The 21,907-nt window shown below is 29.2% G+C and overlaps 1 protein-coding gene across 1 annotated transcript in view; it reads right to left on the reverse strand.

The window, feature by feature from the left end:
• Nucleotides 1–17,098, reverse strand: part of LOC111632812 (SPRY domain-containing protein 7-like) — a 27,228-nt gene extending 10,130 nt beyond the window's left edge. The window contains exons 1-2 of the mRNA XM_023377341.1: nt 16,883–17,098; nt 9,418–9,554 (exon numbers count right to left, since the gene is read on the reverse strand). Of these exons, the coding sequence (XP_023233109.1) occupies nt 9,418–9,554; nt 16,883–17,003 (258 nt within the window). The 5' untranslated portion in view covers nt 17,004–17,098. The remainder of the gene's footprint in view (nt 1–9,417; nt 9,555–16,882) is intronic.
• Nucleotides 17,099–21,907: the final 4,809 nt, after the last annotated feature.

The raw sequence follows: 21,907 nt of genomic DNA on the forward strand, positions 1-21,907 counted from the left end.
TGGAACCTCGGTATACGACCTTAATCCATTCCTGGTGTTTGGACTTATACTGAATAGGACGTATACCAAACCAACCTTTCCCATAAGAAGTAATGTAAAAATGATTAATCCGTTCTCATGTAAAAAAAATGGCTGGCTTTAAACACCTCGCTTTCCTGGCTAGTTCCTGCTTGATTTTTCATGAGATCAGCATGTATCTTTTTAGCTTTCTCGCAAATAATTGCTTCTGATACACTGTTGCCAGCACACTGTTTTTCAGTTATCCAAAGCAAAAGCAATTTCTCAATATGATCTAATGTCTTCAATCTCTGTTTAGAAATTGATTTAACCCCTTTCTCAACATTAGCAGGTTTAATAATGTCTTTATTTTTCACAATTGTCGATATCATCATTCTTGGAATACAGTATGCAACAGTTAAATCTCAAACATGCATGCCACCTTCATATTTCTCAACAATCTCTTTTTTCAGTTCCATTGTAATTCTAGTCATTTTTTTAGCTTTCTGTTGTTTTTCATTTGCCTTTTTGCAATTCATGATTAATAAAAATAATAAAATTTTACTTACAAATTAAAATCAGAAGAAATTTAACAAAGTTATAAACCATTGGATTAGTCTGGTCTAGTATACCAATAATGCTACTTGTTCATAAATGGCGCATATAATTGAATTAAGTCGTATACCAAACAAAAGTCATATACTGAGCAAAATTTGTTTCGTCCAAACAGGACATATTCCGAGGTACCACTGTATTAGTTTATAATATGTAATACCAATCAGTTTATTAAATCTTGGTATTACTGTTACTGCTATAGATGTAACAGTAATATCAAGATTCAATAAAGTGTTTTAAATTAAAACACTTTATTGAATCTTGATATTACTTCTATTTGACTTCTATTTTTTTTATTTTCATAATTTTCATTGATAACAAATATGTCAATGAATGTAAATAAGTATGCTAATATTTTAAAAGTCGCAAATTGATGATGAAAATTGGCATTAATATATAATGAAAGCAAAAGCAAACCCATATATTTATTGAAATTGGCACTTTTATATGAAATGTGATAACTAGAAAATAAACTCAGAAAAATTTTTCAACTTTTATTTAAATGGCCCAATAAAGTCCAAAAAATTTCTTAATTACCTAGAGCAATTAAATCCTATTGTATTTTATATTTTTGTTCTTGTCATGTATAGAGCTATTTATATTACTTGAATAATCATAAAAAGAATAATAATAAAGTATGTAAGATGCAAAACAGGAGGAGATATGTAAAATTGGAAAATATTAAATATGAATAAAATCCGGAGATGTTAGAGGAATCTAATAATATCAACTGACAGCTTTTATTGATTATTCAAATCCAATGCTGAATTCAAAAGAATACTAAAAGTTGAAAATCACTTAAATAATGTATCATTTTACTAAATTTTAAGTAAAGAGTAATTTAATTGTTTTTAAAAATAAAAATATTTTATAATTAATCTAACCAAGATAAGAAATTTTATTAATTAGATTAATTATACTCAGAAAATTTATTGGATTCAAATTATCATTTTGTATCAATTGAAATAAATTATGTTCTATGTTCTAAAAAAACTGTAATTTTGTAATATAGTAGTGGTAAATACAATTATAGATATAAAAAAGTTATTTAGAAAGTTAAAAGTAAAATACTCCTTGATATGTAACATAAATTTTTTTATTTATGTAAAATATTTTAATATAATTTATGATAATTGATACAATGTTGTACAAATATNAATTTGTCACACTGTAGATGAGCTTTGCAACAAATAAAATCAATGTGAGGAGCTTTGCAACAAATAAAATCAATGTGAGGTGATGCAGGGCAAGTGTGTGAACACAAACTATCAGAAACACAATTCACAAAATATGGTATCAGCACAGAAAAGTAAAAAGGAAGTCTGTAGTAATAGCAAAACAGAAAAAAATTATGTGACTAGAGTAGCTAAAGAATCTTGACAACATAGTAGTAGATGAATGTTGTTCTGTGACAAGATGTGTACCATATATGCACTGAACACGGTGATGACAATGGAGATGTGGAAATGAACAATAAGAAAAGGGATATGTATAAATAAAAGTATACTTGCTTACTGGAGACTAAATTCAATAAAATAAATTAAAAAACCATTCAAAAGTCATACCTAGAAAAATAAAATATGTAAATCAATTTTATAAATTTAAATTAAATTATAAAAATAAAAAACTGTAAAAGAAACAATTCTGAATTCATAATTTAATATTCTGTTTTCAATTCCATTAAAAAAAATATAATCTGAATTTTAATAAAATGCATACATATTTATTTATGATGCATACAGAATATGCCTACATATTTATTTATGATAATTAAATTTACATAATTTTTTTTGTCACAAGCAAATCCATATTAATAACAAAAGGAAAAATAACTCAAACTGGAAAAATGTACCAATAATAATCACATAGATAATCTTTTCTTTATTCCAGTACAAACGAAAAATGTTTTCAAACAGCGTGACAGCCCTGCTTCAGGTCAGTTATATATATGTTCTATTTAGGGTACGTTCGTAAAGTCGAACGAGTTAAATGCATTAGTAATAAATTGTTTGAAAAGCAGTAGTCTCGCTCAGTGTGCATGCTCTGCGATGATGACGTTTCAAATAAAACTCACAAAGCTCACAAAGGAAAGAGCTAGTTTACTTTGTTAAGAAAATGGATCCCAATGATATCAATGTTTCTAAATCTACTCGAAAGTTTAAATTGTGTATTAAAAAGTGAAATGATTGAAATAACTGTCCACCTGAAGCAAACTAAGAAAAATATTTTGAATAAGGTTGCATTAGCAACATTCATATGTTTGACTTTAGAAACAACCATTTAGTTATAAACGAATCATTCAAAAAGTCTAACAAAATAAAAATAACGATGATGTCATTCTCGTTTAACTTGTTTGACTTTACAAATGTACCCTTAGAATGCTCATTTCATAGTTTTCTACATTCAAACTCAATTCAGAATTTAAATAATTTTTGATCACTCAAAACATTGCATTGTATAATAGATATACAGACAATATCTTCATTCGGTGAAATAAACCAGATATAAACTTTTTTAAACAGAATTAACACAAATCTCTATGGTCTTACCTAAAGGATGAACAGCATAGCAACACAACAGTCCATATTTTGGATATCAAAATCAAACTTAAAAGAGCCATACATAACAATATATATTATAAACAGGAATACATTCCTTTATTTATTCTAGCTCACTCAAATGATTCATTTAGGTATAAATTAGCTGTTTTTAGATTGTTAGGACAGCATTTACCCATTGCACCAATATTGCTTATATTGGCACAAAATACCAATTTGCAATTGGATACAATCATAAAGCTTAAGCACATAAAGAGAATAGTGACAACACATAGGTACTCAACAAAACTTATATTGATAAATTTTTTTGCTAAACATTCTATAACATACCAACACAGAGCAGAAAAGATACTCCAGATTAGTCTAGAAACATAGTTGTGGAATACAACAAGAAACTGGAACCTATATATAAAGAAATTGCATGTAGGGGAGAAAAATATCTAGCATATAAACAAGCAGTATGCCAAATGAAAAAGATACTATAGATTGAACCAGGGATCCTGGAATTTATGGTATACTTTTAACAGATGACAGATTTGAAAAGGATTTAATATACATAGGAGCCACAAAAATATCTCTTAACAGCAGAATTAAAGAACACAGATATGATATCGAGAAAGGAAAACAAACAACAATGCTTTCCATATATGCCTCAAAACCAGAAATTAAAGCTAAACTAGACCAAGCAGAATTGATTAAGAAGTGTTTTAATAAAGAAGAAACTAAATTTTGGAGTATTAAAGATATTTAAAACAGCATTGAAGGAGAAGTGCATTAATATAAGGGACACAGAAGTGTTATCATATGCTTAGAAAGCTTTTTATGATAATCCAAAGAAAAAAGTTTATTATAATAATAGAATTGAAAGATGGGGTATTAATATAAAATTATGTAGAATATATTTGTTGTAAAATTTAATTGGGTAATTTTAAATTGTGTAAATTTCGAAAATAATTCAAATTTCTAACTCTATTTATAGTTTGTTCTTCCAAACTATAAATCTATACTGTATTTATAGGATGTTCCATCAGGTAACTGTTCTGTCGCACCCGAAGAACTCAGGAGGAGTTAAAAAAATGTTCGTGCAGAGATTGTTTTTCATTTACACACTGGAAATTGGTTCTGTAGTTGTTATTACAAATTGTTAACTGTGTTACTACTGTATAACGAGTTATTTTTAGTGGTACTAATGGCATTGCCAACCAAATTGTATAAGATAGTATTAAATATATTTTTTAAAGTGATAAATTAATTAATTCCAAAATTTGACCTAGTGTTAAGCTGTTGTGCTGTCATATTTTATAAATAGTCACAATTAAAATTTACTTTTGAATTTTAAGTAAATAAATTAGAAAATTTTGGAAGGAAAGATCAATCCAGAGTGGATCTTAAATTCAACTAGACATATTAACAGTCAAAGTATATAGTCCCCAGTTTTCTTTTAGTATATCTAATACATTGGTAATGTCTGAATTGTATGGAAGGACAGAAATAAATTTAAAATATTTTTTAAAATGTATATATGAAAATAATAAATCTGTTTTCCACTGTATTAGATATCAGTATCATAGCATTTATTTTATACAGTATTACGAACATAATATTCTCCTCTTCATATCAAAAAATTCTTTTCAGCCAGAAAATATAGAAGAATGCAGTAAATATTCTATTAAAAGAATTTACATTGTACTTTTTAAAATTGCTTGCTTCAAACTGTTAAAAATATTTAATCTGTAATATCTTTCTTTGTCTAAATAAACCAGAATTCTTTTATTATATCTATGCAATATTTCAATTAACTTCATCTTCATTGATTAAAAAAATTCACTTATAAAATAAAATTACAATTGAACATTTAGAAAATAATTCAATGAAATAGACTTTATGCAAAAATACAGCAGTGACAAATAATATAGGTTGAAAAAAGTAATAGTTTTTTTATTTGAATTAAGTGACAATCTAAATTTAAAGATTAAAAAAAAAATCCAATAACTAAGTTAATACAGTAATCTAAAAAAAAATTTTTTTTGTAGTAAAGTTTGTAATAAATTTTTGTACAAATTTGTAACCTGTTTTTGTTTTTATTCCTTCTATTGTGATGAAATGCAACATCATGCTTGCATAATAAAAATTCATAAGTAATTTTATGGTTTAAATTATTCAAATGTTTTTAATTTCAATGAATATGAACTACTTAGAACTAGCAGAGTAATTTTTTTCCTTACTTTGTCATATGTAACCAATACTTTCATATTAACTAACTTTTTTATTGTCATTCATAAATGATAATTATTCAATAGCAATATTTTGTAACTTCATTTTTTTCCCATACAATACAGCTTTACCTGATATACATAAGTTATTTGACTTTTTAATTTATTATAACAAATACAAGGGCTGTTTTTTTTCAAGCTCCAATGGTCCATAAAAAAAAGACAAGTGTAAATGACAAAATTAATTTATTACCAAACATGGTTAGCCCTAACATTGTTTTGAAGATTGTCATTAGTCTCAAACCTCTGCCCTCCTAGCCACTTTTTCTGTTCAGGAAAGGGATGAAAGTCTTCACACATTAAAAAGTTTCAAGCTAGGTGGAAGTCTTCACTGCCTTTAAACACCCAGTGTATAGCCCCGATTTAGTGCCAAGTGACTTCCATCTCTTTCCTAAACAGAAAAAGTGGCTAGGAGGGCAGAGGTTCAAAATTAATGACAATCTTCAAAACAACGTTAGGGCCCATCTCAAGTCATTGGTGGCAACATTCTATGAAGAGGAGATGGAAAAGCTCGTCCACAGATATGACAAATGCCTCAATCTTCACAGCAATTATATCAAAAAGTAACCATGTTTGTACCTAACTTTTGGTAATAAATTCATTTTGTTATTTAAACTTGTCTTTTTTTATGGAACATTAGAGCTTGAAAAAAAAACAACCTATATATTTCATATCACTGAAATTTTTGTTATTAGTTAAATTCCATATTAATATATCATTTAAATTAATATTTACAACTAGCTAAATCTTTTCTGTGTGATATTTATAAATTTGCTATTGAAAATAGTTTTAAAATTATTTTAAAGTTAATAATTTTTCAAATTTAGAAATATTTTTTATTTTCAGAATACAGGTATCCCTCATACAACATGGTTTTGGAAGTCCATCTTAAAAAATTTCACAATTTTTAAGTGTAAAATTGATCATTTGATATTTTTTTATTCAAGCAAGCAAGCATGTTGTCTCAAATTTGCCCAAGGATTTTAGAATATTGAAATTTTCAAATTATTTTGTGCTTTTTGTCAGGTTTAATGAAAACTGATAGTACAACTTTTTTCTTCCTTATCCTAGTTTTCTTATTAACCAGCAGGTATTGTCATCATTGCTTTCAGACTTTAGCCCTTAAAAGTATCACTCTGTTTTCTTTTTATAGATTAAATAAACTTTACTAAACATGAAAATTAAGCATTTTTAGGTAAATGTTATTAAACTTTTTTAATCATAGGTATTACTTACCTATGAATGATTACTTCATTTGTAAAAATGACAAACAAAATACAGTGGTATCTTGATACTCAAACATAAATTCTTGAAAAAGTTACTCAGTACTTAACTGAACAAACATGACCCACTAGAACAAATTTTCAATTAATTATATATTTTTATTTTGTCATCCATAAAAATTTTTATGATAAAATAAAAAAATGGTGCTGATACTTCTGATCAAGATCAACAAAAAAGCTAAGATGACAATGATACTTTTCAAAAAAGAAAATGCCCTTGTTTAACTAAAATTAATATTAACATGTAATACAGTATCTTTAATTGTGATTGTTAGTTAATTATTGATTGGAAATAAATTATTGACTGCTTTAATCAACATATTTCTCTTAGTGACAGAAAAGACTAGTTTACTTTTGCTAACTTCTGGAACATAGCCCGATGTTTTGCATTAGTCCTTTGTTTCATATAGCACAGATTCACATAACATGGCACTTTTTTGGAACATAACTACAATGCTATATATGGGATATATTCATATCATTTTAACATCAAAGATTGCAGTCTGCCTCTAGGATAATCACAGATATCATCAAAATAAAAAAAACATTTTGTTATATATAATATATATATATATATATATATATATGTGATATATAATATTTAACCATTTAAAAAAGGAGTTAAATCAAGTCCTTTATAAACAGAATTAATACAAATTTCATAAGGCAGCAAGTTATCTGACACTACAGCAGCAGCAATGAATTATTAAAACTGAAGAAACATGATATGATAAATAATTTACAAATGTTTGGTTAATTTATCAATTTTCTATTATTATACACAACACGCTTTTCAAAATATTAAAAACTACATTTAAAATATTTATACTGTCGTTATTGCGATATCGTCTGATCAAGAAAATTTGATTCTGAATTTTGTTTTCAATACAAGTATTCATATGTTGTTAAAAATAAACATTTATGTTTATTCAGTTAAATGTGAACAAACAAAATAAAAACTTTATATAGAAACATTTTTTGACATATCAACATAGCAAAAATGACTCATAAGTTATCAAAAGATTTCAAAATCAATAATGATCAGCAATATTCAAATGTCAATTAAAAATAGTATTTTGATACATTCATCATGTAATAGTAGAAATTGTAATGATACTTTTATATAAAATAACATTTTTAACTTTCATTAATAAAACTGAAGATGTTTTATTGATCACAACCTAAATATAAATTAAATACAAACTTACAATTATTACTAACAGGCATTTTAATATAGTAGTCAAAAATGAAGTAATCAATAGTTTCAATAAAATTTTATGTATTCTAATTGAATAGTATATAACATCTTAAATTTATAAAATGGCATAAACTCAATTCAGTAATTGTTTTAATTATTTAATAATCTATAAAATATTCATATTATTTTTAAAATTGCAATTCACTAAAAATGAATTAAAATATATTTTATAATTTATTTTATATTACATATAATTAAATCATAATTTATCATAATTTACAATATTGTAATATCAACTTATTATTGTTTTGAGAAATTATTATTAAATATCTTAGTAAAGTCCAAATGAAAAATCTCATCAGTACATTCTTGTTAATTACATTTTTTTCATAATCTTGTCATTTTACATTTACTTGAATGTTTTCAGAATTAATTTTGAGTTTATTGTCATATATAATGTAAATAGGTTTGAATAGTATAAGTTTTAAAATTACTAAAATTTAACATAGAAGAGTCATAAATAAGCTAGGTAAGCACCCACCCTTGCCTACCATAGCTTTAAACCCAAACAAACCTGAAAACACTTTTGCTATAAAAGGAAAGGATAAAATAAAACTATTATTTTATTTGTATTACTTAATACTGAAGTCTTGAAAATAATATTAATCAGTACATTCAGTTTCCTTTAAAAAAAGAAAAATACAGTAGAGCATCGTTTATCCGAAATGTCAATTATCCGAAAGAATTTCAGTCAGCAAATTTAAATTTTTGCCAGTGCTGTGGAGCTGAAATCTTTGGCTATGTCTTGGACTACTCAAATATTTTACGTTTTTGATACTAAATTAACTTCTGAAGTATAATTTTTTTATTGTTTTTATATTTTTCAATATATTTATTTTGTTTGTACAAAATAAAAAAATAATTTTTAACGATACAATAGTCTTCGTTAGGCTTAACATCAACAAAAATTCAACGCGAAGTGACACGCAACAAAGAAAAATTTCAACATGGGATAGGTTAATATATTTTTTCGTACATAATCAGTTATCTGAAATATCGATTTTCCGAACAACCTCAGTCCCCAATTGATTCGAATAATCGACGCTCTACTGTATACAATTATTTTTCTAAAATTTGTATCAGAAACAAATGTATTAATTGAAATTATTCTGTAAAAATTCAGTGTTCATAAACTAGATGAACAGCATTTCGTCTTGTTTTCACATTCTTCAGTTTCTTATTCTGCTTTTTATAGGTCTAAAATTCAATGCTAGTAGATAATTACTATTATAATTAAATTAACTCTATTAGTTATAATAATTTTTTTTAATTAATAAAATTTGATAAACAACAAATCAAATAGTTAACAATCCAATTTAAACATTAATTATAAGATAAAAGTAAAATTTTAAAAGCTTAAGAAGGATTTCAAGATTACATTCATTTAATAAAAATAATTAATTTACTACTATTTAATTACCATTGTTGGATTAAAAATACAATTCTTCCAAACCTGATTGCTGCAATTTTGTTTCAAAATATGCCTTGTTTTGAACAATTGGTGCATTGGCTAAAGCAGCACCTGTTCCACATAATCTATGACCATTCTTCACAATGACTACATCTAGTCCTATAATAAAAGAATCAATATTAATATATACAGTTAAATTTGAAAATAGGATCTGGATTACATTAATCATCAATAAGTATATAATTCAAAGAATTTTATTGTCAGTTATTAAATAAATATACATCTCATCAAAAAGTATGGAACTGGACTGGAAAAACATACACATACCTCAAAAACATTTTATCATCAGAGACAGAGAGATGATGACATGAAGTAAATTAAGTTGATCATGGCTATATTGCATACATACTACGAGTTCAAATGAACAACTGAATTAACTGGAATTAGTGTCCATTGCAAAACACTAATAATCTGGAAATAATTGTGGAATCATCCACATAACTGAAAAACTTATGGAATCATCCATATAAAATGTTCAATACACTGCAACTATAGAATATCTTCATTTGCAAATAAGTGTAAGATAGTGAATCAGACATATAAAGTTGCAACATAAAATAGCATAAACATTTTAGATAATTCAAGTAAATAATTTATATTAAATTATTTATGGAATTATCAGTTTTGAGTGGTGTACTTAATTATGGTTATTAATCTAGTTAACATGAATAAGCTAATTTTGCTCAGTTGCAGCATATCTATACATGATAACAGATAACTGCTACTCAAACAAAGGAGCTGTCTTGATATGTTAAAAAGAGTTGAGAAACTTATTAAGGATGGAAAATTAACATGGGAAGTTTCGGCGTATTGTGTTGTTTGTCTTTTCTCCAAAGTGTGGAAGAAATATGTTGAGAGGGGGAAGTGGTTTAACCAAATATTCTGGCAAAAGAAGACAACTGCGTGTCAGGATAGACAGTTGAAAGAATTTGTCACACTGTAGATGAGCTTTGCAACAAATAAAATCAATGTGAGGAGCTTTGCAACAAATAAAATCAATGTGAGGTGATGCAGGGCAAGTGTGTGAACACAAACTATCAGAAACACAATTCACAAAATATGGTATCAGCACAGAAAAGTAAAAAGGAAGTCTGTAGTAATAGCAAAACAGAAAAAAATTATGTGACTAGAGTAGCTAAAGAATCTTGACAACATAGTAGTAGATGAATGTTGTTCTGTGACAAGATGTGTACCATATATGCACTGAACACAGTGATGACAATGGAGATGTGGAAATGAACAATAAGAAAAGGGATATGTATAAATAAAAGTATACTTGCTTACTGGAGGCTAAATTCAATAAAATAAATTAAAAAACCATTCAAAAGTCCAGCACAATTCTTTAATAACACCCGTGTAGCACCCATGTTGCTGCATCCTATGTCAATTCTTGTAGAGATTCTGGATGGACCTTTCATTACATCTATTGAAAACAACATGAATAAGAATAACAACAATGTCCTATTTCAGGATGATAATGTATCCTTTTGCTGATCAGACCTTGACACTGAAGCAACAAGTGAAGAGGCATGCTCTAATAACTAAGCAGGAGTTATTGAAGCTATTTGTCAAACTTGGTTATCGATTTCAGTAGACTACTATAAATACAGTCTATGCCTGCATGCATCAAGCCATAATTCATACCAATGTAGATGTTATTCATAACTGATTATAACAATGTGCACCTGACTCTGTACTTTTTCCTATTATATAGATGATTCTACAATTACATCCGGATTAGCATTTGCAATGAGCACTAGTAGAAACTTCTGGTTAATTTAATTACTTATTTGAACCCAGTAATATACTGTATATGCAAAGTAACCATGTTGTTAGTCTGATTCCATATTTTTTGCCAAGGATATCATATATATGAAGAACAATTATTAGCATTGTGATAAAATATATTTACCATTAAATTATGTATATACTGATAAATTAAAATAATAAATGGATGATGTTGATTCACAGATATTTAGTCTACTGATTCTGGGAACATGACAGCTCTATATGTTCTACTAAACATTTTATCCAAACACTCACTTTTTCAAAAATCCAGAAAATAAAAAACAGGTTAACCACAAAGGATAGTATTGATTTATAATCATGAATATGTGTACTAACCGACAGCATAGCATGGAAACAAAACAAGGAATACTCTACACAATGACTTTTGTTGGGCTGCAATTTGAAAAAATTGTAGACCTACAAATTCCTACTGTTGTCCATGTCTTTCCTTAACCTCAAGAATTAAGTTAAATAGATGAAAGACAAGCCCAGATATGGGAACCTTAGGGGCAGGAGGCCCTGATTAACTATATATGAACTTCTGATGCAAACCAGAAGTTTGTATATACCTGTAGTTAATTGTTACTTTTGAATTGAAAGGGAAGTCATATTATTTCAATTCAAAAATTTTCCCCTATAAGGTGTTAGATAGATGACAGCAGGACTCTGTTGTTAAAGGAAAAGTATGATGTACAGAAGAAAGTCACTATTAATTTGTGGTGAAGAGCATATATTTTAAATTAAATAAATTAAAAATATTAAAATTGTAGCCCCTCATTGTGATGACGTGATAACAAATAATTGCTTGTTTAATTTTGATTTTGATTTTATTTTTATTCCTAATTTTTAATTTCNAAGTTTTAAAGTTTCGAATTTAATTTCCTTGTTAGCTTTTCTCATCTTTACGTACAAATAACTTTGTGTGTGTGTGTACCACATTTATATATTTAAATAGTTTTTGTATTTTATTACTATTCCTATTATTTGGTCCTTGTACTTGTTCTTATACTTTGTCCAAAGATCCAATTACAGTTTAACCAACAAAAATAATACACTGAAATAAAATAATTGTTTTAAAAGTACTGGAATTAGAACATTCATTAAATTACAATAGTCTGATGATGGAGTGCTGAACTTTCCAAAAATGTTAACCTACGTTTTATTTTCTGGCTTCTTGAAAAAGTGAGTGCCTGGATAAAGTAATTAGTTTTCAGTTAATTAAATTCAGTTAAAATCATTTTTTAATTTACATTGTACTATGGTTTTAATAATAAAATACAACTCAAATTTGTTTATCTTACTTGCAAGTTTTAAATAAAAAGAAAATTCACAAATTGTACAAATTACTAAGTTAAAAGATAAATTTTAATGACAAGAGCAACACTTTAATAAAATTAACCATAAAGTGTGTTTTTTGGTTTCAAATTTTGACTTTCTGAACTTATAATCTATTATACTTTTGTTGGAGAATCAAAAATAAAATGTAATAATGATATGAACAGTTAATACCAATACTACAATAATACCAATACATTTAAAGTCATTTCAATAAATACACTTTATTAGTTCTTCTATTACTGAACAATAACACATTTTCTTTTTTCAAATATATATTTTTTACTTCATTAATTTAATAAAAACTAATAATTCCAATAAACATTCAGATTGTCCAATTTTAAATGAATTGTAATGTATAAATTATATATAATCATATTTAATTGATGATTATAAAATACAATAAAGTTTGTTTTAATAAGAAAACAATATTTCTCATGGTACTCCAATTGTTAAATTGTAGCAACACTAAAAATTCAATAAGCATTGGCAAATAAATAACTATGTTTGTAATTAGATTATGCAAATATTACTGTTAGAAGGATAAAAGAAAACATTTTATTTCTTCAGAAAATTTATTCAAACATAAGATATTAAATTATCAAATACTGTTAAGGAATCACATTCACAAAATTTTAATAGTCTAAAAAATTTAAATTCCTTTAAGTCAGCTTTACAGAACTTCAATAGCAATAATTATATTTCTTAATATTACTCTATTATTTCTTAAGAACTTTTCATTATCAGAATTATGTAAATTTAACTATTAGATAAACAACTAAAAAATAGAATAAATAAAATCATGCAGTCATTTTCTTAAGCAAAAATCAGCTAGATAAAATATATCTATTCAAAATAAAAGACTTATGAATATAAATGTTCATGCAGAAAATGAGAATTGCTCATTAGAAATGATATTTATCATTTCTAATGAGCAATTCTTAAATTTAATGAGCAATCATTAAATAGTGCTAAATATAAGGAGTTGGTCAATGCCAGATTAAATGAATTTGGACTCAATACGGATAAGCACTTTATGGCTTTTACAGCCAATGATGCCTTTGTCATGGCCAAATTTGGCCAAAAATTATCACCGGATCACCAAGAGCATTTGGCACATGGCATTCATTTTTCTGTATTCAAATAACAATTGCAAATTAAAATTTAATGTCAAGTACAATTTGAAAAAAACAAGAATATGAAAGATAAAACCAAATGATGAAGGGTAATAATAGGCCCAAAATGTACATATTGGTTTAGCTCATCAACTGCATCAACAGTATGAATGAAGAAGAGTTCAAAATACTGTTGCCCTTTTGCAACATCTCCATACTCCTGAAGCTAGAAATGTGCTAAAAAATGTCTGACAGTTTCAAGATGATTTCTCCTGGCTTAAAACAAATATGCTACTTCTGTATATACCTGGCTGTTTCATGAAAAGGATCTTGAACCTCATATCAATATAAGCAGCACCCAAAAAACTCCAGATGAGAATAATGAAGATGACAAATAGGAAGATTTCAAAAAATGCCTCCATCATGAGATGAATAAACTTGGAGTCAAAAACATTTGATTACTTAACTAATCCTCTGTTTTCAATGAAGTGAGTTTGCAATATGTGAAGCACAGAAAAAGAGAAATGAAAATCTACATCAGTTGTATGATGCATTATGGACCATGAAGCCTACTAATTGTAAAGCAGAGTAATAATTTTCTTCAGCAACGGTTTTCATAAGAAAGATTCGATCCAATCTCTCTCCTGCCACTATTAGTGCCTTATGTTTCCTGAATGGTTTCCTACTTTCTAAATGAGAATAAAAATAAAACTCTAAATAAGTATGACTGTCAAAATGCCAAAAGATCAAATAAATATATACTTGCTTATTGGAGACTAAAATTAATAATATAAAAAAAACCATTCAAAACCAAACGTTCTTATGTTATTAAAGAATTATGCTGGACTTTTGAATGGTTTTTTTTTTTGTATTATTAATGCCAAAAGATCTTATTAAAATTTGTTTTTATAACTTTGTGATCTTTTTGTGATTTCCAAGACAGCTAATTTAACTGGAAATTTATTGATAATCCTTTTTTTTAAATTATTGATAAAAATACTTTTGATAATTTGCAACTTCAAATCTTAGATCTTTTAATTAATTCCACAAGCTTAAACTATAGCATCATACTCTTCTCCTATAGCTTACTTGCAATGCAGTGAAAACAAGAACACAATTTGTTTTAACACCTGTCTACAGCTGAAAATGGAATGTATAATACTTACTCTCTCTACATACTTTATATTGCATCATTAATAATGACAACAGTAAATAATAATGTAGTGAATCACAAATAGTGAACTGAATTATCCTGAACTATTTAATGCTTACTTAAGTAATTCATATAATTAGAAATCTTGAGAAGTTAAAGTATTTCATTAATGCCTAATTGTGCTAATAAACAGATATTTGTCTTTTAATATAACTTAAACATTAAATTATATTTAGAAATCTTTCTGAAAGCATATAAATTGGAAATTTGTGTCTATAACTCCTGAATTACAGGTATTAAATATATTTCATTTATTTCAATTGATTCAATTTCTATCAGAATCAACACATTTTTGTCTTTTGTTTTTCCTTACAGAATTTTTAACAGAATTTAATAAAAAAAAAAAAAAAGGTGCAATAATAATCTGAAGTGAAACCTGCAATAACTGATTTACAAATATAGTCAATATTCTCAGTTTATGAATGTTTTAGTTGATAAATTGAGAATATTGACTATATATGTTAATATGTGTATTAATGTGCATACTATGCTAACATATTATATTAGCATAGTAATGCATATATAGTCAATATAATGTCAATGTAATGCATAATAACTTCATCATTACAAATTTCTTGTTCAGCATCAGAATTTTCTGCACATTCTTTCACTATCATTTTTGTCAACATTACTTCATTTACAGATTCAAAAAATCAACTTTTTAATGACTCGAGTAAAATCTGTTATAATTCGGTATCCTTCTCTGTTCCACAACTACACTAGCATTAACAATAAACACATAACCATTACCAGTATATATTAGCTAATCATCATAAGTATCCTTCTCACTGTCAATTTGATATACAGACAGTCTATACTTTCATACCTAATTGGTGATATACTTTCATACCTAATTGGTTCCTGAAATGTGTATGACAAATTGAAATGTACAAAGGTAGAACAATGTAAAAAACATCAAAAAGGGTTTTCAAAATATTTATTTTTTATTGATTAGTATCTGGTGTTTTCTTTATATATTTGTCAAGAGATAAATAAATTGTACTCTTCTTTTTCTTTTCTTGATAAAGAGTTCTGCAACACACTGTCTTTTTCTATTGCCCTTCATACACGAGATATACATTCTCCATTGAGATCACATTATTCCATGATGGTTAAAAATTTGTCAAGATGCATGAAGGCTAACTCAAGACTGAACCTGTGACACCGAAAATGGAAGTGATTAATGTAGGAGAAGTGGAGAGGAACTAACCACTAATAGTTCATAACAAAGAGAGAATCATTTTATGAAAGTACGCATGTTTATCTATATATATATTAATAAAAATCAAAAGTATGAAATGTATATTGTAGCAAATTGTACAAAAGTAGAATGTATGAAAGTAGAGGACCACGGCCTTACAACATTTTCTGAAAAAATCTGAACTGAAAAAAAAATCTTAAAAAATTAAGAAAATACTCTGATAGGTCACAGTATAGCTCAGATACAGGCTAAGGTAGTGTTGAGAAAAACGTGTAGTTTCGTCTAACAACAAATGCTTGGCTAATCAATGTCAATTTCAATAATCAATGTCAAGGTAGTGTTGAGAAAAACGTGTAGTTTCGTCTAACAACAAATGCTTGGCTAATCAATGTCAATTTCAATAATCAATGTCAAGGTAGTGTTGAGAAAAACGTGTAGTTTCGTCTAACAACAAATGCTTGGCTAATCAATGTCAATTTCTTCAAAGTAACTACTCAGTTTCAAATCAGAAATATTTAAAAACCATCCTTCTTAATAATAAATTATTTGAGAGATCAGCCAACACATCCTACAGACTAGTTTATACATCTGTTTCGCAGTTTTATAAACAAATCTATATTTGGATTGTTATCTTATAGTACCATATTTTAAACCGTTTAAATAAAATTAAGTAATATTCTGACTAATATATCTAATTTATAGATTTTGTAAGTTTATTATAACTTGAAAATATACTATTTAATTAACTATTTAACCATCAATATATTCAACTCACCCATCTTGCTCGTATCTAATACAACTAATGGCTGATCATTCATCGATACATAATCACCGACACCGTTACTTCCACTAAAACAACGACAAAACATATTCTTACACATCTGGACCCCTGACATTTTCTCAGTTTTTTTAAGTTACTATTCAAAAAAATACTACGGAGTAAAACAACTCCTTATTAAAAACATTTCAGCAGCCATCTTGAATATACCATGCTGCCATCCACGTTTATCACATTGAAAATGAGTGATTTTATGTTATAATTAAAAACGCAAATTGATTAAAATAATGACTATTTATTAATACATTTTATGTAATAATTAATATTAAAATATGTCGACTACCTTATAACATTGTGATTTTTCTTTATGATTATGAGTTCTAATTATTCCCATTCAATAGGATCATCATTTTTTATAACTCTTTCCGCCCTACGGGCACTAAGACGGCCTCTTTTAGCAAGCCCATTATGGTTTAGGCCAGATTCACAATGGGACGGCCGGGTGGTGAGAGATGGGGCCCGATATATCCGGACGGACCACCCCCGAAAAATTCCTGGGGTTTTTTCGACTCGTTCGAATTCGATCCCGGGTCTACCAGAGCGGTAGGCTGCCATCTTAATCTCTCGGCCATCCAATAGTATTGGCTAATATGTGAAGGAGAGAATGAATTCTTTGCCCAAATTACTATCGTAAATTGTGAATCCAAATCGAAACTGCACAAGTCAACAAGTCTAACTGATTAGACTGATGCAATTTCGAGTGACCATTTGATAATATCTGCTATAATGAAAATGTCAAATTCGGATCCGATGTGATTTTTCCTCATCCTTTACCTATTCTTATTAATTTCGTCGGCAGTCAGGTCTCAGAAATGGGAGAAATTGTGGCTATACAGCTGCGTAAAACATGATAGCAATCAGTCAAACTTCATTTTTCATAATTAATTTTATAAATTATTTCTGTCTTGTGAGCACTAAGATCGTGTTTTATATCATACAGATAAACTGTAATGAGATTAGTTGAACGATGAAAGATGGGACAGAACATATCAAAAATAAATAATCCATAAAAAATCTAAAGATCTAATTTTCATTCAAATTCGGATCTTAAAGTGGAAAGTAAACCTTTCCGTTTAAAGTTATCCGATCGAACAACTAAATTGTCTACGTGGTAAAGGCGTCAGCCATCGCTCTGATAGACCCACGTTCGAGTGTAAACCCGGAACCTCGGGAATTTTTCTGTGAGTGGTTTGTGTCGAATATATCGAGCTCTATTCCTTAAGTCCACCAGTATCCATGTAGATAATTGTTGCCGACCGGATGGCAAAATAATTAAGTCGTTAAGGTATCAGCCTACCGCTCTGGGGAACACGGAAACGAATCCGGACTGATCGGAAAATCTCAGAAATTTTTCGGGGGTGTTACTAACTGAATATATCAGACCCCTTCCGTGACTATCTGGCCCCCTCATTAAAGACTTGGCTGAACCTACAATGGGCCCGATAAAAAGACCCTCGTAAAGTCTGCAGAGAGGAAAGAGTTTAGAAAAATAAAACCAAATGGATAAAATCCCTAAACTACAAAAAGCAGGACCCACCGATGCCAATGGATAAAACCACTGAGCACTGGTAGTTGGTCGTGGATCCGCGCCTCGCCAACGGGCTGACCAAGTAGAGTTTTCCAGTTTTTTTAACGTTAGTAATACCTAAGTAGGGGACTAGTTTTCCATAGAAAGTCCTCCAGCGGTCATGTATTGCGTAGCCGTGCACAAATAAAACAAAACAAAAACTACCGGTATAAAAAGCGATTGATTTTAATCATAATATATTAATAATTTATTCCACATTCATTTATAAGTATAAATTACCTACCCACACTACATAGCTCGTCATTAGATCTATCTTTTAGTATGAACTTGAATATGAGATATCTAAAACAGATTGTATTTGGAGACAGAGATAATATAACACCAATGAATTCTATTATATAAATATCCAAGCTACTATTTAGCAGAAGCAAAATTCCCTATATAAAACAATGTTCGGTTTACTGGGTTTCCAAGTCTTCCTTTCGGCTCTCTCCTTTGAATCGACCTTGGTCCGAAAACAAGCCTACGAAGTATTCTTCTATCCAAGAACTCAAGAACTCTAACGTCGACAAGCATACTCCTACATTTGAAATGTTGAAAGCGAAACTCGACTTATACACCCAAAGAGGAAACTTAGTATTCGTTGCTCATTTGTATAACCTGTAAGTAATCATAGCTTCTTTATATTTTATTCATGACTAGCTGCAAGGACCCGCTTCGAGAGTTTTTATTTGTGGGCAAAAAGTAACGATAGTGAAGATTCGGATAATTACATTATAGCCAATCTTACTCGTTTTCACAGAATGCAAGAATTAGGTCCCCCATTTCCAGACTAATTAGAGACCTGGTCCCGATTCTATTTCTGAACGTCTCCTGTTCACGTCCAGTCAAACGATTTTCAACGTTTCTGTGAGATCGACTGTAGCCCTGGCACCGGTAATTTCTTTAGTTACTAGTGTCAGAACGATCTTACAGAACATTGGTAATTGGTCTCCAATGGCGTAGCGTAGATGTCAGCCTCCCGGGGCGGAGGAAAATTTCGCCGCTCCCTAGTGTTACCACCTTTTCTGTTCTAACAAACCTCACCTGCCAGGACGGCAGGTGAGGTTTGTTAGAACAGAAGTTCCTGACGCATGCGCAATGTCATTTTGCAATGCGAAGAATGGCGTGCAGTGTATGCCGGTTCTAAACCAGTTACAGTTACTAGAGGTTAGGGAGACTTGGATAGGAGTAACGTAAGTAACCTAAATTAAGAAAATCAGCTACAGATGACTTAGCTCTATTGGATATTGGAGACATGTATGAATACGAATCGAACAAGCAAAAAAAAAAAGAAAAAAGAAAAAGATCGAGACAGGTTGGGCACGATATTCCCGGAAAAAAAATTAATAGTTCACCCGTACAGTGAGTCGATTCCCGGACTGTCCGGATGAAAACCGGACGGGGGTAACACTACCGCCCCCTTATTTAGGTATCTTAATTTAAAAGACTAAAATTCAATTTCGTCATAAGTAATGAAAAATTCCGTGCTCATTTCAATGGGTTGATTCGTAGGTGCGACAAAAATATGAAATGAAATGGTTCAAATTTTTACAAGATATTATTATTATTTATTGCGAAATTTTGCCGCTCCCTAAAAGTGCCGCCCGGAGCGGGGCGCCCCTGCCGCCCCCACTACGCTACGCCACTATTGGTCCCGGTTCGCGCCAGACCAATGGGCCGTTGTATGGCATTTTCCAGATTTTCTTCATGTCTTTAACACTTTTAAAGGAGCTAGTTTTCCCATCGAAAAGTCTTCTTGAGAGGTGAACTGCCAAATTCCCTTTGGCAGATCACTTCCCAAGAAGATAGATCTAATGTGCGGATATGATGCGAATTTTTATCCCATCATATCAGTCCAACCGTTCTGTGGGATCTACTTTTATTCAGTCAATCACGGATTTCGGCTCCAAATAAAACGATCGGATGGTGAGGATCAAAGCTAACATATCCGCTCCAAATTACGTATAAAAATTGATCGGATTCCAATACGATATGAAACAAATTCTTTCAAAGTGGAATACGCTTCGCCCATTTGGTCGTCTAATAAATGTCGAATCCAAATCCTTTTGCTGGAAGTGAGCTTCAACCCAACACTGTTGCACATAACATTATGCGTAGAGATGTCGAAGTCGGAATGTCGTTGAAAGAGAATGTAATTGAAAAGGTGAAGAAATGGGGTCTACAATGGTTCGGCCATGTTGAGAGAATGAAAGAACCATTGAATAGAGCAGTGTTTTTCAACCTGTGGGTCGCGACCCCCAGGGAGGTCGCAAAGCCTTACACGGGGGGTCGCGGGTAAAAGAAAAAGACAAGTGTTCGTAGGTCCTACACTACAATAAATAAAACTACAATTTTACTGAGAAGGCTTTGCGTTTTTATTTTAAAGTACAATTGGTTTTTCGATCGATATTTAGGTCTCAACAGAAAGAAAATTAAATACGTAGTTTTTAAAATCACTGATATAGTTTTAATATGGCCCTGGGGGTCTCCAGAATTTTTTTAACTTGTAAAGGGTTCGCGTATTGAAGAAGGTTGAAAAACACTGGAATAGAGTATACAAGAGAAAGTTAGATGGAAAGCATGGTAGGGGAAAGCCGAGAAAGTCTTGGTTGGATGAGTATCTGAAAGAACATAGGTGTTAAGTCAGAATGTGAGAAAGTGTGCTAGAAGATTCATGAGTGTGTCTGAAGTAAAGGAGATGCGTCTAGACAGGAAGGTGTAGAGAAAGTTGTTGAATGGATAGTTTGTAGGATTGTAGGCTCCTTTCGCCTGCTGCTCGCCATTTTTGGATTATGAACATAAAAATATATTTGTATATATGTATGTTATGTTTCATTAAGAAATAACAAAATAAAATTTTGTTATAATTTTAAAAACTAAAATAAGAAGAATATAACAAAATAAAATTTTGCTATATTCTTCTTATTTAAGTTTTTAAGTTTATTTTAAGTAACTATTAATTAAAGTAATTAAATTATTCACACACTGTTTACTTCATTATACAAATTAAAAATTATCTAAAGCTTTGATTCCACTTGTAACTTTCTAGTAGTAACGGAAAACGATGGCTGCGAACGTTCAGCGGCAAAGATATAGAATCTTACTTCATTGGAAGCGATAACGCTTGAGATTATGAAAAGAAACCAATTAAAAATTTCTATTTATAATAAATTATAGAATGGGTACGTTTAACAAAAAATATAAAATATTCCAATTCATAATTTTCTTTCTTAAATAGTGAGGTTGACGGCCGCGATTCGGGATCGAATCCCGAAGAACATTCCCAGTTTTCCAGGAAGGTGGTCTGTCATAGATATGTCGGGTCCCATCCCTCAACACCCGGTCGCAAGCAATAGATAGATTCAAATGGCTTTCTTAATACCACCGGGAAA

Source organism: Centruroides sculpturatus, unplaced genomic scaffold (assembly GCF_000671375.1).
Source record: "Centruroides sculpturatus isolate CEXI.00-Female unplaced genomic scaffold, Cexi_2.0 scaffold119, whole genome shotgun sequence".
Lineage (NCBI taxonomy): Eukaryota > Metazoa > Arthropoda > Arachnida > Scorpiones > Buthidae > Centruroides > Centruroides sculpturatus.